This window comes from Gigantopelta aegis, chromosome 3, assembly GCF_016097555.1.
Source record: "Gigantopelta aegis isolate Gae_Host chromosome 3, Gae_host_genome, whole genome shotgun sequence".
NCBI classification, from domain to species: domain Eukaryota; kingdom Metazoa; phylum Mollusca; class Gastropoda; order Neomphalida; family Peltospiridae; genus Gigantopelta; species Gigantopelta aegis.
This window is the reverse complement of record NC_054701.1, coordinates 37,831,900-37,854,187: the sequence shown is the minus strand read 5'-3', so window position 1 is coordinate 37,854,187 and position 22,288 is coordinate 37,831,900. Positions and strand designations below refer to the sequence as shown.

At 34.7% G+C, this 22,288-nt stretch overlaps 1 protein-coding gene across 1 annotated transcript in view; it reads left to right on the top strand.

The window, feature by feature from the left end:
• The window catches only part of LOC121367996 (intraflagellar transport protein 122 homolog), a 34,920-nt gene that overhangs the window by 9,467 nt on the left and 3,165 nt on the right, over window positions 1–22,288 (top strand). Inside the window, exons 5-26 of the mRNA XM_041492486.1 lie at window positions 573–652; window positions 1,825–1,900; window positions 2,643–2,834; window positions 3,629–3,767; window positions 4,548–4,606; window positions 5,384–5,527; window positions 5,951–6,088; window positions 6,775–6,939; window positions 7,820–7,939; window positions 10,139–10,257; window positions 10,592–10,745; window positions 11,140–11,301; window positions 12,350–12,516; window positions 15,376–15,547; window positions 16,207–16,309; window positions 17,387–17,527; window positions 18,110–18,207; window positions 18,691–18,797; window positions 19,384–19,549; window positions 20,163–20,274; window positions 20,895–21,026; window positions 21,946–22,025. Of these exons, the coding sequence (XP_041348420.1) occupies window positions 573–652; window positions 1,825–1,900; window positions 2,643–2,834; window positions 3,629–3,767; window positions 4,548–4,606; window positions 5,384–5,527; window positions 5,951–6,088; window positions 6,775–6,939; window positions 7,820–7,939; window positions 10,139–10,257; window positions 10,592–10,745; window positions 11,140–11,301; window positions 12,350–12,516; window positions 15,376–15,547; window positions 16,207–16,309; window positions 17,387–17,527; window positions 18,110–18,207; window positions 18,691–18,797; window positions 19,384–19,549; window positions 20,163–20,274; window positions 20,895–21,026; window positions 21,946–22,025 (2,826 nt within the window). The remainder of the gene's footprint in view (window positions 1–572; window positions 653–1,824; window positions 1,901–2,642; window positions 2,835–3,628; window positions 3,768–4,547; window positions 4,607–5,383; window positions 5,528–5,950; window positions 6,089–6,774; window positions 6,940–7,819; window positions 7,940–10,138; window positions 10,258–10,591; window positions 10,746–11,139; window positions 11,302–12,349; window positions 12,517–15,375; window positions 15,548–16,206; window positions 16,310–17,386; window positions 17,528–18,109; window positions 18,208–18,690; window positions 18,798–19,383; window positions 19,550–20,162; window positions 20,275–20,894; window positions 21,027–21,945; window positions 22,026–22,288) is intronic.

Sequence of the window (22,288 nt, the reverse complement as noted above, 5' to 3'; positions counted from 1 at the left end):
CAGTATAAAACATTCTGAATATTACAAAAGAAATAGTCGTACAAACATCACGTCCTACTTACTTCATATTGGTCCTACTTACTTCATATTAATCTGCAGTACAGCTGTTTAATATTCTGTGTTATAGAATAGTGTGACATAGTCGGGGCCAAGTTATCTATTAAACTTCAAAAATTTGCAGAAACCCAGAGTTATTTTTCAACAAAATATCAATCATTACATGAAATTATTTTGTCAAATTAAAATAAAATTTGCCATTTGTTTTTAAAACTTGCAAATTTTGTCAAGTTGTAGAGCTAGCCTTGATGGCTAAAAATTGTTACAGGTACAGGCCATAGATCTGGTGTTCAGTGCTGTGACAATGTTTTGCCACAACAAATTGAGGATAATATTTTGTAGAATCAATGATTTCAGCACTAGTTGTATATGATCAAATATTCAGGCACTTATTACAAAATGTATTACTGATCATGTTTATCGCCTTTGCTAATTGATTTTACATTATTTACTTAAACTCATGTTACTCTTTTTCCTGATGGGTTATTAAGAATTATTTTTATTATTATTATTAGGCTGGAGAAGAAAAGGTGAAGATAGAGAGACCTGGTGCCAACATAGCACCGGTATGGTCAATTTCCTGGAACCCAAGCAAGTTAGTTTTACAAGAAATGTTTAGTTTTATTTAAGCAGGCATAGTAAATCATTTAAACACGGAGCAGGATGTAGCCCAGTCAGTCTAGTATCGATCCCCGTCAGTGGGCCCATTGGGCTATTTCTCCAGGGTTCGTACGCGCCTGGAAAACCCTTGAAAATAAACTAATGTATTCCAGTGCTTGAATACCCTTGAAAATCATCTTGCGGTCTGGAAAACCCTTGAAAATTATAATTTGATGTCAAAATATAAACACCTAAAACGGAGGCTTTATTTACTTTATTTAACATGTAATTAAATTATTTGTTTCATTTCCGCGGCACAATTAAATGCCAGTCGTCCGGCCAATCGATGTTTACCGGCTCAGTTGACGTGTGAATGTTTGTTGTTGTTTTTTATCTCGCGATGCGAGAATCACGCGGCCACGAGATCCAAGCGACAGCGTTGCCATATTGGAAAAGAAAGTTTGTCACTTTTTGCCGCTGGGTATTTAGCAAGTTCAGGGAGCGTGTCAAGTTAATGAATCTATTGTAAACCCACAAAGATGGTTGGCACTTGCGTGTTTAACGACCTGTGGAAACTCGGTAAGGTCCTGGAATTTTGGTAAAGTTGACCTAGAAAGTGTATGAACCCTGTTTCTCGTTCCAGCCAGTGTACCATGACTGGTATATCAAAGGCCATGGTATGTGCTATTCTGTCTATGGGATGGTGCATATAAAATATCCCTGCTACTAATGAAAAAATGTAGCAGGTTTCCTCTCCAAGACTATGTGTCAAAATGACCAAATGTTGGACATCCAGTAGCCGATGATTGATAAATCAATGTGCTTTAGAGGTGTCGTTAAACAAAACAAACTTTCTCTTGTTTTTTAATTATTTAATCTGACCTTATGGATCTTCATATACAGTAACCTACATACTTGACACAAAACATTACTTAAGCCTCTTTCATTTTTTTTTTAATGAACAACTGAGTCTCATTATTCCATACTAAGACAATATTATTTTAATACATATATAATAAAACTTCCAATTTTTTTAGGTACTGCTTCAAATATGCACTCATCTTTTGAGATGGGTTTAAGAATATTTAAATTTTATGCCCTAAAAGCAATTATTGATTTATTTGTAAATAATGTTTCTTGCTGGTATACTAAACATTTTATATTCAGGGATGAGGCTTATGATGTTCTAGCAATAGCAGACTGGGGTCAGAGACTTTCATTTTACCAGCTGTCAGGCAAACAGGTATGTATAGTAGTTTTTAGACTACTGGATTAATTTTTGACAAAAACCACATCAAGGGGCTACAATGTTTGCTCACATATTTTCTTTTAAGAAGTTTATAAATTAGCAGCCCAGCTATACTCTTTCAGTTCAAAGTACGAGGTAGCAAGACAAACTCACACCAAAAATCCTGAAAATAGAAATGTACATTAAGTATTATTAGTCACAGGGTCTATATGTACATGTAGTTCTAAAGGTGTGTACGTTTTATACATCATACAAAACTTACGATATGGTTTCAGCTAATGCTTTGCATACACTCTGAATTGGGGCCTCCATTTGGACCATTGTGAAACTCAAATCCTAGGTCCAATCTCAGTACCTTGCCACTAATATTAAAATTTCTGCTACTGGTTTTGCAGGGTGCGAGACGTAGCCCAGTAGTAAAGCGTTCGCTTGATGCGTGGTCGGTCTGGGATTGATCCCAGTTGGTGGACCCATTGGGCTATTTCTCGCTCCAGCCAGTGCACCATGACTGGTATATCAAAGGCCGTGGTATGTGCTATCCTGTCTGTGGGATGATGCATATAAAAGATCCCTTGCTGCTAATCGAAAAGAGTAGCTCATGAAGTGGCGACAGCGGGTTTCCTCTCTCAGTAACTGTGTGGTCCTTAACCACATGTCCGACGCCATATAACCATAAATAAAATGTGTTGAGTGTGTCGTTAAATAAAACATTCCCTTTCCTTTCCCTCTTTTGCAGATTGGGAAGGACCGGACACTTAACTATGACCCCACTACTGTGAGTTGGTTCTCAAAAGGTGAATACGTAGTTGTTGGAGGATCGAACAGAGAGTGCTGCCTACACACCAAAGAAGGGGTCAAACTCGGAGTTATTGGCGAGCACAGTTCTTGGGTGTGGTGTGCTGCTGTAAAACCAGATTCGAATTTCGTGGTAAGATTATAAAACAAGTTATTGCTGTCATAATTATCAGATGTGTGTGAGTTTGCGATGGTGGGTGTTTAGACATGATTTGCATACAAATGAGTTTCAAGGCTGTTGTGTTTGAATTTATAAAATTTTGGTCTCCTTTACAGTGATGGGGCAGGTTGTAGCCCAGTGGTAAAGTGCATGTCTGATGCGCAGTTGTCTTAGGATTGATCCCTGTCAGTGGGCAGATTGGGCTATTTCTCGTGTGGTATATCGAAGGTTGTGGTATGTGCCATCCTGTCTGTGGTATGGTGTATATAAAAGATACCTTGCTACTGATGGAAAAATATAGCAGGTTTTCTCTCTATGACTGTCAGAATGACCATGTTTGACATTAATAGCTGATGATTAAATCAAAGTGCTCTAGTGGTGTCACTAAATCAAACCAACGTTTTCGTCTTAATTTTTTCAAAGTAAAATGGCAAGATATAGATATTGCTTTTCCGACTGACAGCATCAACTTTTGGGTTAAAGAGTAACGTTAAAAGTTTGGTGTTCAGATTCATTTCTCACAAATTATAAATCCTAGGTCAGTGAAACGGGTTCATAGTTGCACATATGGATGTTCTTCACAGTGCACTGAAGAAGTTTATGGTTGACGATACATTTAATTCCACAGACTTCTTGTTTTATAATGCATTGTTATAAGAGAATGTTTTGATATAAAAAAACTGTAAAAATGGAATAGCCCTAGAATATTTATATTAAAAAAACAACCCATGTTAATAATGTGTTTTGTGTTATTGTTGTTTAAAAAGGCAGTTGGATGTCAAGATGGAACACTTGCATATTACCAGCTTGTGTTCAGCACTGTTCATGGTCTGTATAAAGATCGCTATGCCTACCGAGACAATATGACTGATGTCATCATACAACACTTGATCACAGACCAAAAAGGTATGTAATGTAATTCATTCAATTTTAGTTAAGGTTCAAGCATGCTCTGCTGGGCATGCACCTCAGCTAACTGGGTTCTCTGTCCAAAACAGTAGATTAGTGGTTAGTAGTTAGTGAGAGATAAGTCAGTTTATCATCCATTAAATGCTTCTGTAGGAGATATCGCTTCTTATAATCTTGATTGGTCAAATTGTAATCACAAGACAGTGTTTTGTTACGTCACTGTGTTTGTTTCAGTGCTAAACCTACCATTAGTGACGTCACGCCACTGCCGTTCTGCTAGTTAACGAGTCTACTGCTGACATTCAACCTACATTACTGACATTGTTTACAACTGTCACAAATGAAAAGAATGATAATGGATGATAAAAAGAATATCCCCCTTGTGTCTTGTGATATCATAATTTATCAGCACTCGTTTATAAATTATGATATCACAAGACACTCAGGAGTTTCCTCTATATAATGGCACTACACCTCCCCACTCAGCTGTTAAAACTTGCTCTGGGGTAGAGCTGGTACTGAGATGCAAACACAGTATCTAGCAGCCTTAAGGCCAGTGGCTTAACCACTCTGTCATTGAGGCATATGTGTTGTCATTCTGTTAGTGCTGATTTATTGTGAGGTTAGGTTGAGTATGTTGGCTTTCTGTGTATATGTTTTGTGAACATTACAATCATAAAACTTACCACCATGAAGCTGTATTATTTTTTAAACATTATGATTTGCTTTTAAAATGTTATCATATTTATTTTTGTGTCTACATGATGTTAATTTCAGTAAGAATCAAATGCAGAGACCTCGTGAAGAAAATTGCTATATACAGAAACCGGCTTGCTGTAAGTAAAGTGACTTTCGAAATTTCATTGTACCTACTAGTTGTCTTAAAACTGTTTGCTAGAGCTGGTGTTTAGATGTATCACTTTGTAATTGCTGGACCAGGTGTAATTAAATCCCTAATTAATTATTTATTATATTTTGAGGTTGAAATATTTGATGCTATTTTGTATGATTAATGAATCGATTGTAGAATGGATTTTCTTTTTAATTGCTATATTATTGTAAAAAATAAGGGTCATCAATTTGTTACTAATAATTTGCAAATTTAATTTTACGGGCCTTAAAAACCATGGAATTTTTAGTTGTTTCATGGAAAGTTATGGAAAGTGAAAACTAGCTGATAATACCTTTTTTTCCAGTTTAAATAACAAAAGAGATTCACAGTTTGTGTAAACTTGTTGCAACTTATTATTAGATTATGCTGCAGATCACAAAAAAGTTCATTAAAAATCTTTTTTCAAAAAAGGTCATAAAAATTGTTTTTAAAAAGTTAGGGAATTTGGTCAGTAACAAAGTTTTATGAACCCAGAATTCATACACTCCCTCCCTAGAAAAGGATCTGACCTTTGTTTGACACCCAATAGCCGATGTTTATTTTTGTGTTGGGATGGCCATTGGTTCATTTATTCTGATTATTCATTTAAGAATACTTTTGATTTTTGAAAGGATATGCACAGCCCTTAATGTCATTCCATCTTATTGAATGGTTTGGTACAATAAAAATATTGAAAGTTCAGGCATGATGTTTAATATTGTAATAATTGTGTTTTGTTCAGGTCCAGCTTCCGGATCGCATCATTGTATACGAGCTATACTCGGATGATTCTGCTGACATGCACTATCGAGTGAAGGAGAAAATCAACAAGAAGTTGGACTGTAACCTTCTGGTTGTCTGTTCGCAAAATATCATTTTGTGTCAGGTAAATGGATTTGTTTTCATTTTGTATAATTGTTTGCTTCAAAGTCTTTGTCGTTTTTAAAATTCTATCATAATGACAATAGGAATAATAACAATAACACTGTGACCCCCAATTAATAGCTTGATTTTGTAATGGGTTTGTGTGTATTTCTGTTGATTTTAATTATTTTTACTAACCGTAATGTTTTAAAATGGCTGTGGTCAGATAAACAAAACCACAACTGTTATAGAATTAAAAACTAATCAGATTTAAAATAACAATTTATCTGATTTAATGAAAACAAACAATATTATAATAATTATCATATATGTTAAGTGTCAGTGACTCATACCATTTTAGGTATAGAATCAGGTTTTTAACTGATACTCCTGTTAAGAACGAAAAATATAATTATTTACTTGTTTATTTCTTCTTCTACTACAGGAAAAACGGCTACAATGTTTGTCATTCTCTGGCACTAAGGAAAAGGAATGGTTGATGGAGTCGTTGATCAGATACATCAAGGTCATTGGTGGACCATCGGGCAGAGAAGGACTGCTTGTTGGGCTTAAGAATGGACAGGTAAATTTGTTTGGCAGTTTTGTTGTTTGTTCTGGAGCGAGGTATAGCTCAGTGGTAGAGTGCCCGCCTGAGTGGTCATGAGATCAGTCCATCAGTGAATATGTATTCACTGGGTAATTCTATGCCAACCAATGTCCTCAAACAGGTGTATCCAACGTGTTCATTAACATGATATATAGGAAGTGATTTTTTTTTATGGCTGCTATTTTTTGATTATTTCTCATGCTTACAAGTATACACCTCACTGTACTCTGTGAAGACAGCCCCATACTTTTCTCATCCTCCATCTTTCAAAGATAAAACAAATAAACATCTTGTATATTAATTTAGGTAATTGTATGAGTAATCTGTGGGAAGTTATTCATAATTGTACTGCAATTATCAAAAACAATTTTACAACAGTCTGCTGATTATTTTTAGAGCATCCCTTGTTTGTCATTTTTGTTTTGTCCAACCCTACAGCTATTTATTTTTGAGAGGCTATGGTATATGCTGTCCTATTTATGGAAAAGTGCACATAAGATATCCCTTGATGCTAATAGCAAAATATTGCGGATTACCTTTGAATGGTATATATTAGAATGACATCAAAAATTGTTTGACATCCAGTATCCGGCTATTAATTCGTGTGGTGTCATAAAACAAACTATAAATGTTCATCATTGTGCTATATATTATGCTTTCAGATAATGAAGATATTTGTGGACAATCCCTTCCCAATTCTGTTGCTGAAGCAGAACACCTCAGTGAGGTGTTTGGATCTGAGTTGTACACGCAGCAAGCTGGCTGTTGTGGATGAACATAACACTTGTCTCGTCTACGATCTCCACTCTAAGGAGCTGTTGTTTCAGGTAATTTGTCAATGAAAGACCATAACACACTTGTCTCGTCTACGATCTCCACTCTAAGGAGCTGTTGTTTCAGGTAATTTGTCAATGAAAGACCATAACACACTTGTCTCGTCTACGATCTCCACTCTAAGGAGCTGTTGTTTCAGGTAATTTGTCAATGAAAGACCATAACACACTTGTCTCGTCTACGATCTCCACTCTAAGGAGCTGTTGTTTCAGGTAATTTGTCAATGAAAGACCATAACACACTTGTCTTGTTTATGATTTGCACTCCAAGGAACTGCTTTTTCCCCAGGTATGCTGTTTAATGATGACTTCAGTTGAGAAAATGTTAATAATTTGGATTCACTTTTGTCCCCTTTTTCAAATAATTTTTTATATTTGACTTTCACAATTTTGCCTCTAGGTTCAGGGAATTGATTTTTCAACTGTTTAATATCTAAAATGTTGTAAAAGTACCTTGAAGTTAAAAATAGACTTTTCTGCTCCAGACTAATGTAATTTCAGCTGTTATTTTAATTGGGTATCTCATCCCTGTAGGTTACAGTTGACAGATAGAGTATTTAATTATAATGTTTGTCTTGTCTGTTCTGATAGTGGCAATGGTGTTAACTTTTGCAGTTGGCTCAATGTTAAATTTTCACAGTTAATTCCATTTCACAGTGCATCTTAAACAAATAAATACTTAATTAAATTAAAATTAAAACATTTTTTAATTTAATTTGTTTTCAAAGTTTATTGGTTTTTTGGGGGTTTTGTTTAGCATGCATTGACATGAGCATCTATGGATGCAGCACTCATTGATATCAAATACATTTATCATACTAGAGACGTTTAATTTTGAAGAATTCCTGTTAATTCTATAATTGTATGTTTGTAGGAACCAAATGCCAACAGTGTTGCATGGAATACGCATTATGAAGACATGTTGTGTTTTTCTGGCAGTACCATGCTCAACATCAAGGCAAGCAATTTCCCAGTCCACCAACAGAAGATGCAGGTAAATATTACAGTGTTTTCATACCAGGTGTAGTGAAGCCACTCTTTAGTTGGTATATTCATTGGAATGCGTAGTATATAGGCTCATATGTTCACTGTTCAGACTGTTGAGAATTTATGATTATTACCCATGTGGGCTTAAAGTTACATTCTCTGGTTACCATATTATAACATTATGTACAAATGTGAAATACAAGCTCAAATGCACTTTTAAAAAAGTTGTGTGTGTTCGCTATGAACGGAGATCGTCAAAAGTATACACTCGATTCGTCGCCTGTGCCGATTTTAAATTGTAGGGTTCGTCTCAAAAAATTAAAAGAGAAATCTTGCGCTGTACAAAGAACGTTCGGTTGAGGATACGGCACTAGAGTCATTAGTTAAAAGCGGTTTGATCTTGACAATGTATTATCGACAGTCGTACCTTCCTATTTCAGAATTGATATTTTATAAAGTGTTAGTAGAACTTTCAAAGTTTAGTTTGTATACTAGTAACACATTAATCATGTATATATTTTTAAAATAAAATATACTAAAGTAGACAATGAATGTTTTCACTTCTTAATTTTACGTGTTAAAATCGACAAATTCAAATAAATATTATTTCATTTGGAAAGGGTAAAGTTGGGGTGGGGGATTGTTTAACGACATCAAAGATAAAACATATTAATTTAATAATCATCCGACCCCATACAACCGTAAATAAAATGTGTTGAGTGCGTCATTAACTAAAACATATCCTATCCTTTCTTCCATCTGCTGTTGGATGTCTAACATTTTGTAATTTTGACATATAATCTTAGAGAGGAATCGGGTGCATGTGCAGGGGGAGGGTATTGGAGGTCAAAACCCTTACTTGCCCAAGCTTAAAGAAAATTGAAATGTATTTTTTGGGGGAGTATGGCCCCATATAAACATCGATTAACACAGTCTATAACCCCAACCCCGCTGAAATCCCTGCACACGCGCCTTGAAAACCCACTACATTTTTTTTTAGCAAGGGATTGTTTATATGTACCATCCCACAAACAGGATATCACATACTATGGTCTTTTTGTATACCCACCAATGGGGATCGATCCTAGACTGACCACGTGTTTCCAAAAAACACCTTTTCAGGTCTAAGTAATGAATAAAAATAACATATAGTCTTGAAAAATGTTACGTAAATCGAACACAGTACCCTCTTCCTCTACCCCTAGAGCGTTACGTAATTAGTAACATCCCCTTACATGTAACGCGTATGCCAACAGCTGGCCACTGTCAAAATTTCAAGGCAAATCCCCCACTCACCGACCTCTGGAAAGGCGTTGTACCATACCTCTATGGATATAAATATGTTTTGGAGATATGAGACGACCCCTCAATCAAGACAGTTAAATTTGTTAAAAAATTGCAAAATCTCACGTGATCTCTTGTTGGGGAATTCTATACTTGTGATAAGCCAATGAAAACCGAGATCGGTACGAGCCAGTCAAAAGTGTTCCACTTTCAAAATCATGGCTTTGTTTTTTTACCTGGATAAGCCAGCGTAGTGAAACCAATGCGGAGTGCGGCGTCATATATGCACCATATGTAATTGGATTTTCTGTTCTATATGCTTAAATAATAAAAATATTCCAGGGAATGTAATTTTAAATTTCTGGAATAATATTTTTTGACAGTTGCACAGTGTGCAGATTCATTTTGCTGCCACTGATTGGCTGTCTAAAACTTTTAAGGTTTGGTTGGTTGTTCACCAAAGGCTCCAGTTAAAAATATTCATTCACTCGGGTCAGATAATTCATAATTCCTTACAGTTCATTAATTTAGTTATTCTCTAACTGTGCATCATTCTAAGACAAAGTATTAATATTCTGCACATAAATAGTTAACAATATAAGAGATATATCATGTTAACCCTTTATTGATACATAATGATATTAATGTTTATAGTTACCTAATCCAAGTTGAACTTCATTCATCAGTATTAATGTTAGACAGATATTAACACTTTTCAGAAGTGAGAAGTTCTTCAAACTGTGATCGTTTTTTAAAAGTATCTTATGTCATATAATGTTCGGTATAACTTTCTTGGTGACTGTTTTTCACTGCCATCTGTGTTCCATGTTAAAAGGAAATAACATTTTATAGACAAATACCTGATTTCGATGGAAGACTTGACTATAGTTTGTATGTTAATGCCTTTTCTCTTTTTTCACAGGGCTTTGTAGTTGGATTCAGTGGTTCGAAGATATTCTGCTTGCATGTGTATGCAATGGCTGCTGTTGATGTTCCGCAGTCAGCATCCATGTATCAGTATCTGGAGAAGAAACTCTTCAAGTAAGACAGGACTTTGTATTTCAGTTGTGTTGTGATTAATCCTTAGTGACTATTGCTAATAATAATGGTTTAAAATGTTTTTCTTACACACCTGATGATGAGAACACCATGCATTACTTATGATAATATATACTTGTTTACACATGTACATGTGTTAACAATTTCAGTGCCATGTATCCAATGAAAAACAACACCATGGAAATCGATTACACTGTGTATGTATAGTTAACCTGACAATCATGTGTCTGTGAGATAAATGGTAAGTCAGCTGCAAGTGCAAAGGGTTGTAAATATATTTTAGTCGAAAAAGATGTTAAAATTGTTTTCTTTCCAGGGATGCATATCAAGTAGCATGTCTTGGTGTCACAGATGGAGACTGGGAGGTGTTAGCTCATGAAGCTCTTGAGGGACTGGACTTTGACATCGCCAAGAAAGGTTTCATCAGAATTCGAGATCTGCGTTATCTTGAACTGATTTACTCCATAGAGGTAATCTTCAACATTTATATTAACTTTGAATGTTAGTACCAGAAAAAGGATAGATTCTTGTAAATCTAATTTTCTCTCTCATTTATCCTCGCCACAAATGGAAATATATATTAATGAGATGTAAGAAGATAGTGAAAAATGTTTATTTGATGATAAGAAATAACAGTCATCAGATGTATTATATTTTAGTTACAAAAAAAATCTATGGTACATTCGTTACCAGCCTAACATTTAGTATTCTTATGGAAGAGCATTAATTATATGGTACTGGTCACAAATTAACATGTTTATTAATACCATTACTAGTCCTGAGCTTGATTTAAATTTTGTTTGAATATTATAATTATTCTTTTAAATTTCATTTATTATAAATGATTTATTCCTATTTGTCCAGGAGCGTAAGAAGCGAGGTGAGACGGACAACCTGGTGTTCCTGGGTGATGTATACTCACACCAGGGAAAGTTCCACGACGGCGCAAAACTCTACAAGAAGTCAAACCATGAACAGAAGGCACTGGCCATGTACACTGATCTCAGAATGTTTGATTATGCTAAGGTGAATTTATACATTTGTTAACTATTTATGTAGGTTATTAGAGCGAACCGGCCTTGGTGATGTCGTCATTAAGCCATTGGACATAAGGCTGGTAGGTACTGGGTTCGTATCTGGTACCGGCTTCCACCCAGAGTGAGTTTTAACTACACTACACCCTACACCACTACACCCTCTTTTCTCTCACTAACCACTAACACACTGTCCTGGACAGACAGCCCAGGTAGCTGAGGTGTGTGCCCAGGACAGCATGCTTGAACCTTAATTGGATATAAGCACGAAAATAAATTGAAAAAAAAAAATATATACAATGTATATATATGTGAGGTTTTAATTTTTACCTCTGAGCTGTTTAATCAGAAAATTGTAACCTATGTGACTGCAGTGGGCTTTCTCTCTTGCTCTATTGCCACATATTTGGCAGTTTTATGATAGACGATTTGCTACAGTTTCCATGAACAATGGGTTACCTTTCCATCGCCACAGATAATACTGTCAGATTGAATATGTATTATGAATGAATTATTTATAATAATTATTAAGTCAACACACTGAACTTGGCTTTTTGTAATGAGAAATTGTTGCCAGTACACAAAGAAAAACTTGTGTTTTTTAAAGTCTTATGCTCAAATGAGGCAAGTCAAGCTTTGTTGTCTCAGTTTTGAAAGGACTCGATCAACAAGCTTGAATTATAGGTGGTTCAAGATAAACATAGTTGTTGATGAAAACTATCCATATCTTCAAAATATCCTGGACATGTGACAATTGACTGTAGGTTCAGTTCAGTTCAGTTCAGGGTGTTTAACAGGCACATTCAGAGTAGGCCTATCATGGGCACACATTATGACTACTGCCAGCTCTTCCATCCTGGGGCCCGTTCCACGAAACAATCTTAGCCCTAAGATCATCGTATGTGCATAGCTACCTTATGCCCTTAAGATGATCTTAGCGCTAAGATCGCTTCGGGGAACGGGGCCCAAGACAGGAACTGTGGGTAGTGTGCTCTTGTGTTTATTGTTTTTGTTAATACTTCTTCACGTGCTTGTTTTAGGAGTTGATTGGAGCGGGTGACCCTCAGGACAAGAAACTGCTGATTGCCAAGCAGGCTGACTGGGCTAAGAGCAGCAATGAACCGCGTACAGCTGCCGAGATGTACATCAGCGCAGGGGAATACCTCAAGGCTATCGATATTGTCGGAGAACATGGCTGGCCAGACATGTAGGTTTTTAGTTTCAGTTTCAGTAGGGTCTCGAAAGTTATCAAAGCACTAAATGAGGGAAGGGTGAGTGTGTTGGGATGGAGATTTTTTTTTTATTATTTGGGGGTGTGTGTCAGAATATTGGGTAATCTGCATGTTTTGGAAAATGTATTTTTATGATAAAATATTGAAAGTTTTGGTCTGAATTTATGATAGATGCATTTATTTTAGATACATAAAGGGTGTATACTACCAAATCATATCCCATAGACAACAATAGTAACATGTGGCTAAAACTCCTACCTGCAGCATATCAACCAACATAAATGCCACGGATATAAATACTACCACCCTCACACTTAAAGTGAATCGGAGAAAAAATGGGGGTGAAGCTGCTCATTTCCGAGCTAACGGGTAGCATCTATGACTACCCAAGTTCTGCACAAAATTTTAGTACTTTTTTTTTTTAACAGGTACCTCATACATGTTCCAAGCACAAGGCTACTTGACACAGTGGTACTAGATGAAATAAAATTGCATACATTTTTAGCCCAGATGAAACTAATTTTTTTTTGCAACCAACACACTCACATTTATAACCAATCACAGGACTTGTGGTGTTCACTTCTCTATCAAAAGTTGGGTGCACTTCGAATTTTGACCCAGCCGGAAGTTATTTGGTTTACTACTACCTATACTGATAACATACCTTTTTCAAAAAGTGTCCAGCTATGTGTTTTTATGACAACCAGGATCTGGTGTATTCTGACATAAACTGACAACCTCACAGAAACTGTTGTTTCTACAGTGCAACCTAATATAATGTACACCTAATAAGGCATATATATTGCATACAGTTTTGTACAAATGCAATATGTCACATTAAACAACAAAATGTTTTAAAATAAAACTCCTGATGATATTTACTGTCAATTGGGTGTGTGTACGTAGGTATATATGTAGAGACAACAAAGATAGTCAGAGTACCTCTACTCCTTTAACTATTCCATTAAAACACATGCACTTGACTGACCCCTAGATTATGAAGACCTTAACAGGCACATCAAAGAAATATCAGTATTAAAAAAATACACTGTCTGAGGAAGAAAACACCAAGATGACTGTACCTGTATGAAGTAATGACTTAATGTCCTGAACATCAGTGTTGGGTTGAAATCCTGTATGCTGGGTGTGGGTGTCTTCAAGTTACCAGGTGTGGGAATTTCAAATCCTTCGGCCATGCTGATTTTCACAATGAACCATCAAAACCATTGGCAGCCACCAATATTCCTGACTATATTTTATATATACCCTACTGTAGTTGGAGGTTTTAATATTTGTGATATCTGGAATTACCATCCAGCTTTCACACATTTATGTTTGATTAATTACTGAAAAAAACTATTTTTAACTGACATAATTACCCAAACATCTGTTTTCTTGTATTATTTTCTAATCCAGATGAATACAATAAGTATATTGGATGTATTCCTACAATCTGTAATCCAACATTGTATTTAGCTAGTAACATTGGATATTACAGCCTTAACAATAAACTAAATTATCAACTTACTCCAAGGCAGATAATCAAATCTGAAACAAATTGGTTCTGAATCTAGTATAAATTTAAAATGCTCTTCATGAGAGCAAACTAAGTGATTATTTAACAAAATAATTGATCTGGAGATCTAAAGATATGTTTAACAAGCTTATTGTTATGTATAAATAAGAACAGAAGGCACAATAGTGACAACAAATTTAATTAAGTCTTTGGTAAAGTTTTTCTTCAAATTTACTTAAATTTTTGCAGAAAACTACAAATTTGTCTAAAATATAACTTAGCACCCTATAAATATGTCAAAATGACAATAAAAATCAAGTTCTTTACAAATTTGAGTTTTCAGAATTTTATACATGAAAAATTAACTATGTTAATGGAAACTAAAGACATTAACCCAGTATTGGCACGTTATTTTTAATATAAAAATAAATTGCTATTAAAATCTTAGTTCAGGTTGCCTATATGTAATACCATATTTAAGAGCAGTTGTATATGGCAAGTCAAATACCATGTAAAAAGAAATTATTGAAATCTTTACAGTATGAATTATAGGCCAAAACCAATTTTTCCTCAGTGCTAACTTTGATCCAAACTCCATTCAGAGCCATGTACAGTGATAATTGTCACGGTCAAGGTCATTGTGAACTTGCATGGTCGAGTGACGGCTAATTAGTCAACCAGTATAGTTTAATTAAATAAAATGACAAAATCATAATATTTTTTATTATGCACTGAATATGTGCTATAGGTGTATACTACCAAATCAAATCCCATAGACGACAATAGTAACATATGTGGCTAAAACTCCTACCTGCAGCGTATCAACCAACATAAATGCCAAGAGATATAAATAATACCACCCCTCACCCTTAAAGTGAATCAGAAAAAAATGGGGGTGAAGCTGCTTATTTCCGAGATAACGGGTAGCATCTATGACTACCCTAGTTCCGCACAAAATTTTAGTACTTTTTTTTCCAGGTACCCCAAGCACAAGGCTACTTGACAAAGTGGTACTAGATGAAATAAAATTGCATACATTTTTAGCCCAGATGAAACTAATTTTTTTGCAACCAACACACTCATATTTATAACCAATCACAGGACTTGTGGTGTTCACTTCTCTATCAAAAGTTCGAACTTTGACCCAGCCAGAAGTTATTAGGTTTAGTACTACCTATAAGTCTTAAACATGAACAAAATGTGACATGAGTGTATTTGCCATAAATTATTCAGTATACACAGATATTACGGGTAGTTATACGTCACTAAATTATAAATATCTTTCATAAATGCAGCTCTTATTTATTGTAATTCACAGGATGATTGATTTGGCCCGCAAGCTGGATAAGGCGGATAGGGAGGCATTGTCACGGTGTGCCAACCACCTGGCCAAAATGGAGCAGTATGCTTATGCAGGAGAAGTGTACACCAAGATGGGAGATATCAAGGCTCTGATCTCCATGAGGGTGGAAGCCAAACACTGGGACGATGTAAGTCGACCTCTTGAAACCAGCCTTGTCAATTCTATCAATTCAATAATTGTATACTGGCATTGAATTTGGAGAGTTTTTGTTATTTTTTTTACGATTCTGTTGGAATAATAAAAATGATTATTATAGATATTTTGGGTTTCCATGTCACAATTTTATGTTTCCGATCCGAACAAAAGTCAATAAATGTAGCAACATACTTTCCTCAAACAACTCCTTGCTTTCAAAGAACACCCTGTTCATTGATGAAACTGTTTGAACCTGTCATACAATAATGTGTTAGCACTATTCATGAATACTTAAACCTACCCTCTCACCACAGGGCATGTTCACTCACTATCATGGAAATGAGGAGATGCACTTGGGTGAGAGGTCAGGTTAATGCATGAATAGATCTAAGAAGATGTGTTAAGTAATGTTGGATATATTATAATTGTTTTTATTCCTTTCTTCGAATATTTGATTTCTTAAGATAATAGAAATGTCACCAGTTTTAATCACAGGATTTAACCAAGAAACGATTTTGTTTTTACCACTTGTAAGATATTTGGTAAATGTTTATGAAAATTATTCAAAAGAAAAGGTCACATATTAACTGCATCATTAATAAACTGCTCTTTCCAATCACTGTATTGTTGGTTTTCATGAATATTTTCCAGGCATTTACTCTTGTGGAAAAGCATCCTGAGTACAAAGAAAATGTTTACGTCCCATACGCCCAGTGGCTGGCTGAGAATGATCGATTTGAGGAGGCACAACAAGGTAAATATCAAACACTAATTTTTCAACAAAACACATGTGCCTGTCTGTGCACACACATATCTTTTAGTGTTTTCTAATTATGGTGGAAATTTACAATTGATCTATCATCATAGATACCAAATCAAAGTTGGATGATGATTTGATGAATTTCTAAAGGTACGGACTCATTTGTGTCAAAATGGATCTTGAGTACATATAATACCTTTTTAAAATTCTGCACTTGATGAAAAAAAAAAAACCTTCTCACAAAAATATGGGAGATAACCCTCATGTATTATGCATTGGGCAATTATTGTTTTGGAAATCAACTGATGAAGTTACTCACAGATTTCTGAAACCATCTAATACATCCAAGATGTTCCAAATACACAGCAATAAAGTTAAATGTAACATCTATATTATTCATACCAAAGATTTTAATCATTAGTGGAGTACTTACGACTACCATTACAATAATGTAATGGACAATAATTACAGAGTTTCAAAAAAGAAAAGTAATCCTATGTTGATGCAGGGTTTCTAGAATTCTAGAATTCCACCAGCCATGGGATCAGTAATTAAACAAATTTGCTAGCCATGATAAAAAATTAACAAGCCCTACTTTACTTAAGTTAATACAATTTTAGTAAATAATAGTAATAATTGGATATGTCACATAAAGAGGGAGATAGAGCTTAAAAACACTAACGGGGGGGGGGGGCAGGATATTAATATTTACGAAATAGACTTAACTGCAATATTTGACCCAAAAAAATTCACTAGCCATCACTATCCATGCGAGTGGTGCTACCATAATCTAGAAGTCCTGGTTGATGCTAGAATAATAAATATTTGTGATACAACTGTCATGGCTGAATGTAAATTAAAGCATACCTTTGGTGAAACCATTCAAAATCTGTACACTACTTTACAGAGATCACTTATCTGAACAAATATATAGCTTTATTGGTTTATTTTAAGTAGGTGCCATATCAGCATTATTTTCTTGGACATTTCCCTGTACCAGTACATAATGTCTGTATTAGTTTTGTTTACTAGAACATTCCCTATACCAGTATGGATTATGTTCTGTTTAAGCTTTCCACAAGGCAGGCCTCCAGGCTGAGGCAGTAAAAGTTCTCGAGCAGCTGACATTAAATGCAGTGGCCGAGAGCCGATTCGATGATGCAGGATATTACTTCTGGAAGCTGGCAAGACAGTGCTTAGACATTGCAAAAGGTAAATTGGTTTTTACTTTACTGTTCATTATTTTAAAATGGTAAAGGATGCTTCTTTAAACCCCAAATTAAAGTGAAATAGTCTACTGTTTTCATTTAAAGTTCATAATAAAATATTTTGAGATTGCAGGCAACAGTAATCTATTAAAATTAAAGTTATATACAGCTGTCTTGGTAAGTGCTCAGTAATTTTTTATCCTGCAAATTGTGCTATGCAAATTGTATACATCAGTCCATCATTATCTATATTTTTAACAGAAATTTATATATATATATATATATATATATATATTGTGATTTCAGGATAAAAACAAATTGTGAGAACCAACTTCATGTTGATTAGGGTTAATGTGTTTCATACAGTAATAAATTAAAAACTTATACATGTATCACAAAATGCATATCAACACAATTTGAAATGATTTTGCCTGTGGTTCAAACCATTCTAATAAGCATGGGTGTTAAATGGGGGAAAATGTTCTTTAGAGAATAAAATGGCAATGGTAAATTAATGTGTGATACTAATAAAGATAACAAAGTGATACTGAAAGTTATCGTTTTACTGAGTATACATTTATTTCAGATGAGCCTTCGAAAAAAGATGAAATGCTTGAAAAGTTTGCAGATTTTCAGAGAAAAGCAGAGATGTATTATGCTTTTCAAGTGATTTATAAACAGGTGGTAAGTGTCAAGTAGACTGTACCAATATTTGTTTTATTGCTGTACTACATAGAAAAATACAGCTTTAAGAATTTCACTCCCAGTATGCACCTTTATTTTCTTGAAGGTGTGTTTTCTTTTCTACTTAACCTGACCACAAACCATGGCATATTCCGCTAGGGATATTAGTTGAGTCCAAGTTTTCTCCTTGTCTTTTCATATGTTCATCCGACATCTCATTTCTCTTCATAAAAAAAACCTGTCTTGGTCTATTGTCCAAAACGGCTAGTATGTTCCATTGTGAAATTGAATTTAGTCAGCTAGTTTTACATTTGTGTGTAATAATTATTCTCCATTTAGTTTTTAAATATACTAGATAACATTTGGTATGCATCAAATGTGCTCTAAACTCAAATGTTGTTAGGTAGTAGGCATTGAGTATGTTGAATTTAATAATCAGTAAGTTTGTTTCCAATCTGTAATTATCTCCCCTTTTGTTGCCAGGTGGAGCCATTTACTTCAAGTCGGCCTGAAGATCTTTTCAACATGTCCAGATTCCTTCTGCACTCCATGCCAACTGCCAATGACATACCTCCTGGAATATCTAAAGCGTATCTTTTGATATTTTCTGTTTTCAAGCTTTTGAGTGGTTGTTGTCATGAATAACAGAGTTCTCAGGCCAAATAAGAATCTTTGGAAACTGTATCAGCAATGGCTTAACATATTAATCACATGAAATAGATAGTATTGTTGAAGTTGATGCTGTGTTATTGTATTTACCATGGCTGAAAAATGTATCTCTTTTAACTTGCTACAGCATATTGGTCATAAGTCCATATATTTGCTTAATTTTAGTGTAAATACTTGATTTTTGCTTCATTCCATTGCTGGATTTTAACACCCTTGATATCCACCTTCACCCCCGTCCTCACCTGCATTTTTGGCTATCGTATTATTCAGCTCAATGTTTCTGTGAAAACACATTGTCAAGAATAGTCAAGTATCTGTGAATTTCGCTTATATCCTTCCTTTTGTACAATATATAAGTGTGTCACTGTAATACATGTTTGTATATTGTGAAAATGGTGGTGGAAAAAATGCAAATAAAAAACAACAGAAAACATTGGAATGTTTATTTTATTTAGTTATTTGAAGCCCTGCGATTCCAGTAAATTGTTTTCTTCAACCCTTTCTCAGTGCGGCCCTTTATACGCTTGCAAAACAGAGTAAAAATCTGAGTGCGTTTAAATTGGCTCGGTATGCCTACGAGAGTCTGCAGACAGTGAGAGTTCCACAACACCTTCAGGAACTCGTAGACCTGGGCAGTCTGACCATCAAGACAAAGCCATTCCAAGACGCAGAGGTAGGTCTCACTTCATTTGTAGGCACACAAAGCATTAGGGTTACCTTTTTATTAGTGAATTTATTATGCCCTGACACTACAATATTTGTTTGTGGGATCAATAAACTTTATTTTAAAAAAAGAAAAAATAATTTTGTCAGACCCTTTGCATAATTGCCTGACTCATTTTTAGTTTTTGAGAAAAAAAATTAAAATGTATTTTTATACAAAGAGAAATTAATTCAATAAACTTTATTTTAAAGATTAATTTTGTTAGTCCCTTAGTATAATTGCCTAACTCATTTTTAGTGTTTTTGAGAAAAAATTTAAAAATATATTTTTATACAAACAGAAATTAATTCTTTAAAAATTATTTTACCAAGAGCAATCTTTGTTCATTTTAAAATAATCTTTAAAAGAGTTGAGTTTCCAATGTTATTTTTTGTTTGTGTAATACCTTGAATACAAAATTATTTGGATGTTTTAACTGGAATCAATATGACTCAAAAATCTAAACAAGAGGAAATATGAAGTTCTTATTTATTTGGGATTATTTAAAATATATTGAGTTGCAAACCATATTAAGTTACAAAAATTAAGTGCCTGCAAATGAGATTTTTTATTTGTTTTCTAGGAACTGTTACCGATGTGCTATCGCTGCTCAACAACAAACCCTCTCTTCAACAACTGTGGAAATCAGTGTGTCAACTGTAGTCAGCCGTTCGTCTTCTCATTTGTCAGCTTTGGTAAGATTGGGTTTGAAAAAAAAAAAATGGCCTGGTGTAGAATGCAGCAAAAAAATAGAATGCTTGTGAAAAGGTTGTAGGATTAATATCTCTGTATGATCCTTTTGAGTCCCCACCCCACCCTCACCAACCAGTGACCCACAACTGGTACTTTACAGGCCATGTTATATGCTTTTCCATTTGTATAAGTGCAATTAAAGAGACAGACCCTAGTTTCAACCCGTGAAAATTAACACTAAATTTATTTAATCTACAAACCTGCAACATTACAATTGAGTAAAATACGAGTCTGTGACTTTGAAATGATGAAATACCTTCTAAAAACAGACTGAAGCTCGACTCCATAACTGGTACTTCTCAGAAACATGTGCGTTTTCAAAAATATGATAAATACATTTTGTGATATTAAAAACACCAGGAAGACCAAGACCACATCGAATGTACGGAAATTGATAATCTAAACCATAACATCCAAGTAAACTATGATTTCAGTTATCAAAAATGGCTATAATAGTAAAAAAAAATATGCCTTAGTGTTTAAAAACTAGGGTATGTCCCTTTATAAGATATAATGTGATTTTAAAAAATGACTTTGTTAAAACTCTGTATTGTTTGTACAGACGTGCTACCGCTGGTGGAGTTTGTCCTGGATGATGGGATCACAGATGAAGAGGCACTGCATATTCTTGACATGTCCATACCGAGAAAGAAGAAGGAGAACACCGGTCACTGGCAGGAATCTCGCATGGGCAGTATCCTTATCTTATGGCAGCACAGGCATATCAAACAAGCTATATTCTCGTGTTCCAAGTTAAATCATGTTCATTTTTCATCATTAATTTTTTCTTCTTTTTCTGTCTGATCTCTTGTTGTGATAGGTGACTATGTTTTTGGCAACCTATACCACATATTATTACACAGTAATTTCAGTAGATGTACTTTGGGCTCTACCTGGCCATGTTTGGTGTGTTTGATGGTTTCTACTAATATAAAGAATCTCTACAAATACTGCACTACCATTTTTTATTATTTAGTGCCTTATGGCTGGCCAGTGTTGTTGTGGTAATTTGTTCCAGTCAGTGCACCATGACTGGCATATCAAAGACTGTGGTATCTGCTATCCTGTCTCTGGGATAGTGCATTTAAAAGATCCCTTGCTACTAATGGAAAAATATAGCAGGTTTCCTCTCTAGATGTCAAAATTACCTAATGTTTGACATCCAATAGCCAATGATTAATAAATCAATGCTCAAGTGGTGACTTTAAACAAAATAAATTTTGTAATGGTAGAGAGTTAGCAAGCGAAGACAAATAGACCAATGGACCCAATGGCAGGGATAGATCCTAGGTTGATTACACATTAGGCAAGTGCTTTACCACTTGGTTACATCCTGTCCCAACAAAGAGGGAAGAAGACATTTCAGAAGATATTTTTAAAGGGAGACTAAAAGAACAAAGTGAAAACAGACCGATCATAGGAGAACTGTGTTAAATTAATATTATATATATTTGAGGATGATGTACCTGAAAATTATTTTTCTGATGAGATGAAAACTAAATCAGTATGCTAATTGTTTTTTTGTTTCATAATGACGAAACTCAAATATTGTAATTAATGTTCTCAAAACAAGACTTGTTTATGATGATTTATTTCCTTGATTTGTAAACTAGACATGCAAACATTAAGACTTGGAGATGAACCACCAGAAGAGGTTGAAGATCCTTTTAAAGCAAGACTCAAGACATACAATGTAAGGCAGGGCCCCAGTGCATATATACTACTTATCACATACATCTTCCATAATTGTTTTATTGAAGAAAAAAACCTTAATATAAAATAGATTTGTCAAAAGGTTAGGGAACAGAATTGATATTAAATGTTTTTTCTGCTTCAAGTTTTCCTAACCTCTTTTGCATAATAAGTGTTGGCATTTCCATAATAAAACATATGGCTTTTCCATTTCTGTTTGGAAGTTCACTAAAATTGTTTTAGTTTGTCTAGCTTGAATAAAAG